At 37.4% G+C, this 12,347-nt stretch overlaps 1 protein-coding gene across 22 annotated transcripts in view; it reads left to right on the forward strand.

The window, feature by feature from the left end:
• Positions 1-12,347, forward strand: part of MAPK10 (mitogen-activated protein kinase 10) — a 167,377-nt gene that overhangs the window by 77,150 nt on the left and 77,880 nt on the right. For all 22 annotated transcript variants that reach the window (XM_021289241.2, XM_065061827.1, XM_065061833.1 and 19 more), the window contains one exon: positions 11,580-11,749. In XM_021289241.2, coding sequence (XP_021144916.1) covers positions 11,580-11,749 — 170 coding nt within the window. The remainder of the gene's footprint in view (positions 1-11,579; positions 11,750-12,347) is intronic.

Here is a 12,347-nt window from a genome sequence, read left to right on the forward strand (position 1 = left end):
AGCACAGAGCTCATGTTTTTAATTGCTCTGCTCTGAGAGCCAAGGACACTCTGAGTGCTCTGCCCGCAGGTGTGAGGTACCAAGGAAGAGGGGCATGGATGGGGCAGAGTTTGGCTGACATCCAGACTGATCAATGAGAGTATTCCATCCCATTAGCATCATGCTCCAGGTATAAGGAGAATTGGGCCTTCCAGTTTCTCTCTCGCTTGCTCTTCCAGGCGTTCTTGCTCTTGCTTGCCCTGGTGCGCAGCCAGGGGAGTTTTGAGTTGGGACATTTAGTCTGGCCTTTTGCCATTTTGCAGAGGCCTCTGGGCTTTTCTGCCTGTTTTTCCTTTTTTCTCTCTTCTGGATCGTCTGTTCAGGACTGGGGTATCACTTGCTGGGATTGGCTGCTTAGTATGGATGGAGTTCACGAGGAATTGCCTGGAGTATCTTTTATTTCTATTTTATATATATATATATATATTAGTAGTGTATTAGTATTTTGTTATTTTATTAAACTGTGTTTATCTCAATCCAAGTTTCTCCCTTCCCTTTTGACTCTCTCACCTATTGGCAGGGGTCAGGGAGGGGATGAGTGAGCGGCTATCGCGGTTGTATTGCTAGCTTGGGTTAAACCATGACAATGAGTCACAAATCTACACATGTTTTTCCATTATGAACGAAAAATTACTTTTTTGCTTACTTCTTCTGAACAGTGCTTTATGTTTTAACTCTGTCTGTTCATAATTTTTTCATAAGATGGGACACTAGCAATCTAACTAGCTAGAGAGACATTAGGGACATGCTTCATTTTTTGAGGGGTAAGAACAATGCCACATTCTTAGAACTGGAAATCCATTAAATGCTGTTTTTTTTCCCTTTATTTTACTTCTGGGGTCCAAGTAAGTGAAAGCAGAATTCTAAATAAGAAGAGGGCTATTAGCTGTATGTAAGCATTTAACATAAAAAAGTGACAAGTTTTGGGAGTTTCGTTTTGTGTGTTTTAACTCAAGAGTACTAAATATCTGTCCTGCTGAGAAGGTTGGCTCTGCGCTTGGTAAATTGTCAACTCTAGGATGATTCTTGGCCATTCAGTTTAATCTCTTTAACTATCTTCTCTGTCCTTTTTTTCTCCTATTCTTTATGTGCATATGTTTATCTAACTTACTTAATTTTTCCTCTGTTTTTGAGAAAATAGAGGATTTTGGCAAACCTAGTATTTTTGTGCTTTTTTTTTTACAGAGATGGCTTGCAAAAGAATATTCAGAAATTTGCAAAAATAGTTTAAAAAAAGGGGGGGGAGGTTCCCTCAGGTTCTCTGAAAAAGAAGTTATTGATGAAAAGGTTACTTTCACTGTGCAGAATACAGTTTTTGCATATCTCTGCTTGCCATCTTCCCTCTCCCTGTTCATTGGACCACAGCAGAGATGTACAGAAACATTTCTATTTTACATGTGCACAGGAAAGGTACTCTTAATGCTTTCCTTTTATATTCTGTCCTCCTTTATTCTGGGCATCAATCAATGTGTGACCATGTATGGCCAATACTATCTGTCACTGCACTTCTGGTTCTTGATTTAGATTCTAGTTGAAACATGCTACTGTAATTGTTCCCTTGCTGTTCCTGTAACTTAATAAAAAATGTTCAGAGGAACATACAGAACTCAATGTGTTTGCAATGTTTTTGTTCAAGTATATATGACGAAATGAACAGCATTTTGGTTGATTTTTTTATAATTGAATGAAACTGTTTCATCTCTAACACTGACAGCAGGTACCCAGAGAGGAGTCATCCAATGAATACATGCAAGATCTACTATACAGATGTTGCAGGAAACAGGGTTTTATCCTTCAAACAGTTATTGCAGAAATGCCTTTTTGACACTGGCTGGTTGGCCTGGCCCAAAGAATTGTGGTGAATGGAGTTAAATGCAGTTGGTGACCGGTCGCAAGTGGTGTTCCCCAGGGCTTAATGTTGGAGCCAGTGTTTAAAAGATATATAGAAGAGCTTCTTAGGGACATGATTTAGTGCCAGAGTTAGGTTATGGCTGGACTAAATGATCTTAAGACTCTCTTCCAACCAAAATGATTCTGTGAAATAATTCAAAGCCTGGTGAAATCAGTAGAAAGATCTATTGAATGCACTAGCTCAGTACCAGACAACATGTGACCTGCAGTCATTTTTTGAAATTGCAAATGTGTTGTATAATCAGAAATGCAGTTACTGAACCGGCACCAAAAAATGATTCCTAGGGTTGAAACATCTATGTATCAATCACAGAAAGCTTCTCTGTTACGAAATTAAGAAATCTTATGTTTTAGTAAGACCCATAGCAATAGGACAAATGGTGATGGTTTTAAACTGAAGGAGGGGAGATTCAGGCTGGATGTGAGGAAGAAATTTTGTGACTCATGTCTACCACATAGAAGTTCTGCTCCCATTTGAATCTGTGCATCACTGCAGACTTTCTACAGAATATAGAGGTTGTACTGAAGTGTCTTTTAAAGGTACAATATTGAAGAGTACTCCAGTGATTGTTAGTACTGTGGGCATATTTTTCTTATAATAAATCTTTTGTGGTGATGTCTCTCTCATGGCATAAAAAACATAGGTTTTGGTACTGTGAAAGAACGTGACATATACCTAATTATAGGCCGTTCCTCTTGATGCAGAGCTTATGTTATCGAATACACTAGTTTTATATGATGAAGTGCTAACTCAGCAGGAAAAGAATCTTAAGTGGAGTAAATATGACATTTTCCCCATTCACAATATGAAAACACCTAAGTCTGGCATTACTGTACACTGCTAGTCAAATGATGTTCTGAAATGGCCATATTTTTTAAGGTTGGGGAAAATGACATCTGCTTGTCTATTGTAATAGAAAGGTGGGAGAATATTTCTTTTTTAGGTTTACAGAATCTCATTAGACATCCATAAGGGTGATATCACAACAGGTTTTATGTGTAGGACCCTACACATTCTTATCGAAGTGCAGCATAATGCAGGGTAGTATATTCTGGGCAGAACAGGACATTGAGATGTAAGCGCTCAATAATAATGTCTAATGTCTAATGTCTAATGTCTAATACTAATTGGGTCATCCATGTTTCCTTCTTTTAGTTGCTTTTATATATATATATATATATATATATTCTTTTTAACAACATAACGTTTATAGCCTGTCAGACTTGTCAAGTTTTCTAAATTGTAGCTGCATAGGTTACTTTTATGTAGAATACAATTCTATTATTTTTACTTGGAGCATTAGTTCTGAATTTTCTTGTCTTTGAAAAACACATCTTTATTATTAGAATTTTTATGTCACAGTATTTCTGTACTGCTGCAACAATAATTTTCTTACAGAAAAGCAGGACATGTGCGTACTGAGATGAGATGTCAGGGATTTGGTCATGCACATTAAGAAAACATATCATGTTAATCAGAAATGTAATTTCACATGCTAATTCCTTAGTATGGCATCATCACTAGTCTTTATTGCCTAGCTTAAACAATTTGATATCTCAGATAGAATACATCAGCGCTTTTCACAGAATCACACAGAATCACAGAATGATAGGGATTGGAGGGGACCTCAAAAGATCATCTAGTCCAATCCCTCTGCCGGAGCAGGAACACTTAGGTGAAGTTACACAGCAAGGCATCCAGGTGGGACTCCACAACCTCCCTGGGCAGCCTGTTCCAGTGTTCTGATACCCTTACTGAGAAGAAGTTTCTTCTCATATTTAAGTGGAACCTTCTGTGTTCCAGTTTGTACCCATTGCCCCTTGTCCTATCATTGGTTGTCACTGAGAAGAGCCTGGCTCCATCCTCCTGACACTCACCCTTTACATATATATAAACATTAATGAGGTCACCCCTCAGTCTCCTCCAAGCTAAAGAGACCCAGCTCCCTCAGTCAGCGCTTTTGCTTACTCACATTGGAATTGGTGCTGTATTGATGCCTACTGAAAAACCTTAGAATGAAATTTTAGTTTGCATGTTGAGGGTATTTTTTCAAACTTCTACTAATTTCATGCTTTTAAAAAAACTCAAAATAAGATCATTTAAAAAGCTTTAATTTCTCTCCAGATGTCTTTTATTCCCTGTGTTCTGCAAACTTGGGTTATTTCCAAATTCATGCTTATCTGTCTTGAACAAAATGTGTGTGGACTTCCTAGATGCAATACTTCATCAATAAACATTTAAAACCCACATTATTTTAGAAAACTTCTACACACAGAAAAGATGAGCTTTATTAATTGCTTTGCTCTCCGTTGATTGGTTGATTCATCTGGGCCATTTTTTAATTATATCCCAACTTTGATCAACCACTTCAATTACAATTTCAACTAATGCTTTAATCAGATTGCGTGGAATTATTATTAATATTTTAACCATTAAAGAAACTTGTCTTGATGCAGAACGTCCTATAATTATGTCTTCAATTTAACAGGAGATTAATTAGTATTCCTAAGCAATGAATGAGCAGTGACCTATATCTTAGATTTCTAGGACGAAAATGATACTTTATAGTAACAAGACCTGTCTGTTTCTAACAAAATGTGCAATTAAATTATTCATCTCCTCACAGTCTTTACTTGTAAAAGAGAGAATCTTTGTATTAGCTGTCGCCTTCACAGTGAACACTGTAATTATATAATTGTATTGAGGTGTTGTTTTTTTTTTTAATATTTCATATGTAGCATAGTTACGTGCCTCTTTACCCTTCTTTTTACAGGAAGCCATGATATGCATTGGGGCGTAGCATTTTGTGTGGTCAGTCTTCTTACTACCCTGCTTGCATACTAGAAGAAAATTTCTTTAAAAATACCCAGTATTTCACTGCAGTTACAGTTTCCTGAGAAGTGTAAGCCATTTGAGATATACCGTCTTACCAATACATGCAATAAATAGAGGAGTTGTTAATCCCATCTTGGCTCTCACCCTGTGTTTCTACGTTTTCCCTTCACTATTATTGAGAAGTTGAGTGTACTTTCATTTTTTAGTGTTGCAATGTTTTGGCCAACTTTTAGTGATCCCATTTCTCTTTCCTAATCTTAATTGTATCTTGTTTTTCCCCATGTTGTTGCTTCTCTTTCAAATCTGGGACCTTGGAACAAACAGATTAATACAAACTCCAGTGTTCCCTCTCTTCTCATTTCTCCTGTGAGAAGTGGGTACAGCCATTGCTTTTCTCTGTTTGGACACAGCTTCACAGTGTCTTTGCTGCTTCCTATTTCTGGAGCTGTGCTTGAACAAGATGGTTTCCAAACATCTTTACCTTAGCTTTCTCACCTACTCTTAAATCTTTATTTCCTGTAGTTTTGGTTACATTTTCTCTTTGGATCACTGATTAAGTTCCTGTCTATAAAGAAACCTCAGTCTCAAGGAATCTTTTCTCTCAGTGTTTCTTCATCAGTCTTCTCATCCTTACCTTCTTTGGTATGATGACCAGGGTTGGATGTTACCTGTGTGTCATTGTTGATTTTTTTTCCAGACATCTAGGGAATGAGGAATCATTTTGAACTAGTTATTTTGTTGTGCAGATACTCACATATTGAAAATCTCTTAGAAATCTGACCCAAAATGAAGCAGACACCTTTGGGTCACAGTGACTTCTGAGCAACACAGGATACCACAGATATGAATGAACTACAAAAATCTTGTGCCTGTAACGAAGAAGCAATTAAAAGTAGTTAAAGCTTAGTGAACATCTGGAGGACAAGTGAAGAATATGTAAACAGTGCTTTGCTTTGTGTTTTGAGAAGATACTGATGAAAAGGAAACAGAAGGCAGACCTACTAGTTCTTGTATAATCAGAGCTAAGTAAGAGCTAGTTATAAAGCTACTTGGGCTTTGGTATCTCAGAAGAGGTTAAACAATTACAGTGTATTTAAAACAAAACAAACCAAAAAATAGCAGCAACAGAAAACAAGAGGAAAAATAGAAAACACAACAACCAACCAACACTTATGAATAATGTATTCCATTGAATAAGAGTTTTAAATAGCAAAAGAGTACTCCATTGGAAAATAAATAGTTTTAAAATAGAATGAACAAGCCAATATAGTGAAAAAATGAAGGATCAATCAAAGTTAAGCTGTTTGCAAGGGTCAAATGGCTACTTGAAGGGCTGACTTCATAAAGGAAGGTAGGTTGTGTCTGGGGGGTAGTGAAAGACTGCTGCAGAGAGACTGAAAGAAGGCAGAGAATTAATCTGTGAGGAGGAAAAAAAAAACCTACTCAAAACACTAAAATCAGGAAGACTGAGTGACTAATATAATCCTTGTGGGATGGGAGTGAGATGGAAGAATGATAAGATAAAACTCTGTAATACTACACCCAAACACACCCACTTGATAAAACCCCTATTTTTTGTCTTGATCTCTATCTGTGTACTTTTGAGTCCAGGGAGAGCCAGATTAAGTGAGAAGAAGTCTCACTTTATGGTGAGCAAAACAGACAGTATTTCTGCCATAAATGTGGTATATATGGAATACACAATTAAAAAATATTTAATAGGTCTTTCTATGCAAAGATACTTTATATTTCTCAAGTGGGGTTTTTGAGGCTGTCCAGATCTACACAGCAAAACCTATAACCATTACATCCAAAGCAAAGAGGATTCAGTAAATATCTGTTCATCCCGGGATCCTGGCTCTTAAATCTTCTGATAAAATGATGGCTGTGCAAGCAGGAGGCTTGCCATTAAATTAATAGTGTTGTTGACTTAGCAGCTGCACACAGGTGAAGCAGGGCTCGCCTGTAGATACATTTTTGGAGCTGCCAAGAAGATTCTGAGGATTTTGTCATTTTTCAGAGTTTCAATTTGTATAATCTCAGCGTCAGACTTAAGGTCAAATTGTAGTTTTAAAATGTTATCCTTTTGGATCCTGAGGGAGCCAAAACATGCTGTTCTCCAGGCCAGTTTCTTTGTCTGACATGGGGAGGAGACAGTGGGGGCCCCTGGGGAATGACTGCAATTGCTGGCTCAGAACAATCCTCTCCTGTTCATCTTTGGGCACTGTGCCAACTGCAGATGAGGAATCAGCTTTTCAGTCTTCCATCTCATTCTCTTCCTTGCTTGCATTCACACATCCGGAATAATTTATTTGTTTTCAGTAGCCTTGAGTCACAGCACCTTTAAAAGTTTATGTGTTCCTGTAAGTAGTTCTGTGTGGAAACATGGAAAGATACTAGTGTTGGAGTAATGTTTCCCCTCAGTTGATGCCTGGTAACAAACTCTGACAGCACTCAATGTCTTCAGAAGTGTGAAGGAGAGCAATTTAGCTTAAACTGCCATTAGCATGGTTTGTATTTATGAAAGCTTAGATGCATGAGATACTAAGCTGTAAGAAATTGTGATATTTTGGGCTTCTCGAGAATAGGAAGAACGGTGTTCAGAAACAAAGGTCTGTCAGTGAAATATAGTTAATATAATTCTTTTATGGGGTAGAAATAGACAAATGTGAATCTAAGGAAACAATTCGTCTCATAATACAGAAAATAATATCCTTTTGTTTCTGTTGGGCTTTTTAACCCTCTCTTTTGCTCTCTATGCTGTAAAACAAAAATAAAAGCAAAATAATGTGTCTTGTAGCTGTGCGTGAGGCATTATTTGAGTTTCACTGAATTTTTAGGTAGATGTTCTTTGAAAACAAAATATATTTTCTTGAAGTATTTAGTAATGGTGAGGGTATATTTTTCCTTCATCTCAAATGCTAGAGACTTGACAGTTCTGTTCTTCTCCCCAGTTGTTTGGCTATTAAGCAAGCATCATTGCAGGTAAGGCTATGTGTTCAAATGACCCAACAAAGAGAGCTATGTTTTCAGTTCTGAAAAACTTTTTCTTCTCTAAGTTTCTCAGTATAGTGGAAGGAGAACGGCTATTAGATCTGTGTTAGAATTTCTCAGTTAGTTACTGGCAAAAGAAGTTAATGGTGTGTGCATTCTTGTCCATGTGAAGTAAAAATTAACTTCCAGTCAGTGTTGGATAATGAAATTGCATTGCCCAAACTTTTATGGAAACCAAAAACAAATTACACTCAGATACATACTTTGTCTCTGAGGAATAATCTTTCATGTTACACAGAAATCTGTGAAACTAGATGTGTTTTGTTCAAAGTGAAAATAAAAGAGAAATTTGCTTTTGTTTCACACCTGCAATGTTTATTATTACATTGGGGCCTCAGTATTGTAGCTTGGCCAAATTCATTTGAAGCTCACCTAAAAATGTATGGACGCCGTGAAATTCACTTTCCTAGAAGACCTGTACGAGACCTTTTGCATCTTCATTGTGATATCCTAAGAAGTAAACCTGATCACCTTGTATATGTATACCCTCCCTTTCCCCAGCTAATTCTTCATGAAATGCTAATTGCTAGTTTCTTAAGATGTCAGTATCAATCAAATTTGGAAGAAGGTTTTGGTTCAGGTATGTATACAGAAGAGCATATACTGGAAATTCATAGCCCTGTGTTCCTTTCTGCTCTCAGATAATCAAAGCTTTAACTTAAGCTGCTGGTACAGAACTTGTAAGCATTATATTATAGTAAAACCTCTTCCGAAATAGCTTACGTGGTGTAGATGGGGTGGCAGGTGGCAAAAAGAAAAGGAGGGGGGATATTAACCACTAAACCAACACCGAGGCTTCCGGTAGGGGCTTGAGTAAGCACCGAAAAAGTAACAGAACAAGACCAAAACGTGGTGTGTAGGTTTCTTGAAGATCAGCAATGTGGAATTGAAGGCTTTGAGAAGAACCTTTTCATCAGAGCTTGAACTAAAGCAGACATTGAGGTGCTCTTATTAAAAGTATGAATTTTTTTGTTAAGGTCAAAGCCTTTTTAGCTGAATTTTAGAGTGAAACAAAACTGTTGTTTCATTGTTTTTATTGAGGAAGTGGCTGTTGTCTCAGCTGGGAAATGGTTCATGATTTGATTATATGTCATCTCAGTTTGGAGATCTGATCAGATATGATAAATTCAGTAACACTGTTAATTCATTTATTTGGGATTTGATTTAATTACAAACATAACAAAGACAATTATGCATCTCCTGGTTCTTATAAAAGTAAGCAGTATTTTGGGCTTATGCAGTAGGTTATTTTGTTTTAATTTTGCTTATTTAGGCTTTGGTAAAAATAAGCAGAATATAGAGAGTAGGTTTTTTGGTATTTTATTAGCAGTAGGATTTTAAAGGGAGGAAGCAAATCAGCAGATGATCTGGAGACTCATTGGCCTGTCCAGAAAGCTGAAGTGTTTGTCACTCAGAGGAGGCATTCTGGCTTGGAGTGAACTTCAAACTAAATCAGCCTGTTTTGAATTTTATAATTCTTGGTGTTGGTCTTTTCTTTCAAAGCTCTTTATGGGTCACAGTTTTGGTTGTTTTTTTTTTTAATTAGACAGACTTAAGAGAAAAATATTAATCTAAAATGAAAAAAAAGAAAAAAAATCCAGCAAAATAAGATGGTCTTTACCTTTCCTGCTTGCACACAGTTAGGAGCGGATTGTTGTAGAACAGTCTGTTTTCCACTGGTCCTAAGGACACTTCTGTGTCTTACTGTTTGTGGTCTTCTGCGCCCCCATTGATCAATATCACTTAATTGCTGCTGAAGCGATTGCATACATTCATTATCCACACAACTGAGGTACTACAGAGTGGTTCTCCTGAGCTGCTTTAATTGATTTTTAAGACATTATTGGATTTAAAATAACCACCATCTGGAACTGTGGTAGTTCAGAAATCGCACTGTAAGCTGCATGGGATTCCTGAGGCCAGCAGTTCACAGGCTCAGTCTGACTTTTAAAAAAGCAATTTTTGTGTGTACAGGATAATAAAGGCAGAATGACAAAGTGTCTTTTCCTGTGTAGCTCCATACCATATGTTGAACTGTAGAGTAGCTTAGGAGTGAGGGTGCAAACAAGTCATGGCTGACCTGGCTCACTCAAGACTTAACACAGTCATCTGGCTTGTTTAAAAAAGTCACTGTATCTGTATTTCCAGAGGAGCTAGCCTGAAGTCAGGATCACTAAGGAATAAAATTATTACGCTGATGCTTCATATAACATTGGTTTCAGAGTATTGCGTGTTAATGCTGAAGATTGTCTGCATTGTTCTGATAATGACATCAGAAAAACACAAGCTGCAAATGTGTTTGTCTAGCCAGATGGAACTGAAATTATTTCCTGTCTGTCAGGAGCATATTACTAAAATAAAGTCTCTCGGTTCCAGGTCTGTTATGAATAGCCGAGCTGGCCAGATTTATGCATCTCCTTTCATGTAGTGGAAGGAGTTTTAAAACTAAGGCTACGTACTGTGAATCAGATGCAGTCTGGAATGATGTCCCTTTAAATTGAAAAAATAATAGTTGCCAAATCAACTTTACATTTTTCCCTGTCCCATCAAAATTCAACATAGTATTCTGTAGTCTTATAACGTGGCTGATTATTCAGATTTTTTGGAGAAAGCAATTATAATAGAGCAAATAAGAAAGTTTAGAAGCTGCATTTGCGAGGACTGAAAATTAACGCGCAGGCAGAGAAAGACACATACAGCAGGAAAATATATTTGAGGTTTGCTTCTGCTTATAGAAGGTATTTGGAAAAGCCTTGACTTCCATAAGTCAATCAGCAAATACTTGAGGATAGATCTGTTGTCACATGTCAAACTTTTGCATCCTGTGCTCAGCATCACATAGTGCAGGATCCAAAATTACAAACACTAAATTCCGATTTTTAGCTGGAAGTTATTATGTACTTTGCTGAACTGAGCCCACTAGTAGTCATGAAATAGTCCTAATGTAACTTTTTCTATTGTAATTATATGAATTTGGGCAAGGTCACAGCTCTGCAGTGCAAGCATGAAATGTTTACAGTAACTTGTCTTTGTGCCACGAAAATTACCCTTTGCTTAGGGCTAATGCATTTGTCAGGTCACAAGAGCAACTTTTATGTTGTTAAAACCCCAGAACTTGGGAAGATCTCCCGAGCTAGCACATAGTCTCCATGTTACCGAACCATTTCAGGCCACAGTTCATCTCATAAAGTGCTGTTTCTTCTGCAGCTCCTGTTGAAAGGTTCTCAAGGCCTTTATCATATGCTCAGGGAAAGCTTTAGCGCTCATGTGAATGGACTTACTTGCCTTATCTGACCAGTGACAAAGAGCATAATTCCCGTGTCTGTTGTCCCATTTCTTACACTGATCTAAGTATTTTCATTTTAAAATAAGATATTTATTGCAGTACAAATGAGGGCAGAATCAGCACAAATACATAAGCCAGTAGTCATAAAGAGGCAGTGATGAAAGGCAGAGACCAGTAGTCGAGGGTAACTGTCACAACCATTGGCTGGAGAATTTGCTAGCTTGCTTTCTTTGGTGGCTTTTTACTGTAACTTCCTGGGTGAAAGAGGGTTTGATACAGTCTTCAGGAGCATGTGGAGACCCATATGTAGATCTATGAAAATGAGTTTAAAATGACAATAACTTACATTGAAAAACTAGATTGTGTTTCATCAGTATTCTGATGTTTTACCAGCCTTGGTTTTTGTGTTTTTTCCCCTCCTCCCTTCCCCGTTTTCCTTCTTTTGTACAACAGGGATTTGGGAAACAAGTGGATGTGTCATATATTGCCAAACATTACAACATGAGCAAAAGCAAAGTTGACAACCAGTTCTACAGTGTGGAAGTAGGTGACTCGACCTTCACAGTTCTCAAACGCTACCAGAACTTGAAACCTATTGGCTCTGGGGCTCAGGGAATAGTTTGGTAAGTATCAGCAGTTTTTCTTATGCTTTTAAATAGGATTTGCCTTTTACATTTCTTCACAGTTTGCGAGCCACAGACATTGTCTAAAATTGCAAAAATAGCAGTCAGGCAACAGACATCCTGAGGCAGAAGGAGCCTAGTGATTCTCTAATAAATTCTGCTGGTGAGAACGATAGCACTGGATTTGTTTCTCCATATAGCAAAATGCAACTAGCTAGATAGCAGGAGAAAGATCTTATCATAATTGACAACTGTGGCACTATTTCTAGAGGCAGTGCAAATAATATCCCAAGTAAACCCTGTAATTTTAGTCTTTGTACAGTAAAAGTCACTGAGAGCAATATAGAAACCTGTCACATCCCATAACACTCTCAAGTATTCAGAATGGAAGCCTTTTAAATTGAGGTAACTGCTAATGTTTCCTTTATTCCTTAAAAGAGACATTGCAATGATGTGATTAATGCGAACGAAAGACACAAATGCAGTGGCTCTCCTAAATAATACAACAGGCTTATGGAATGCAAATTTATTGTGTTCGAAGGTTGTGATACCCTGTTTGGCTTTTGCAGCTGCATTTTTAGAGATGGATTTTAGATTG

Source organism: Columba livia, chromosome 4 (genome assembly GCF_036013475.1).
Source record: "Columba livia isolate bColLiv1 breed racing homer chromosome 4, bColLiv1.pat.W.v2, whole genome shotgun sequence".
Taxonomy (NCBI): Eukaryota; Metazoa; Chordata; class Aves; order Columbiformes; family Columbidae; genus Columba; species Columba livia.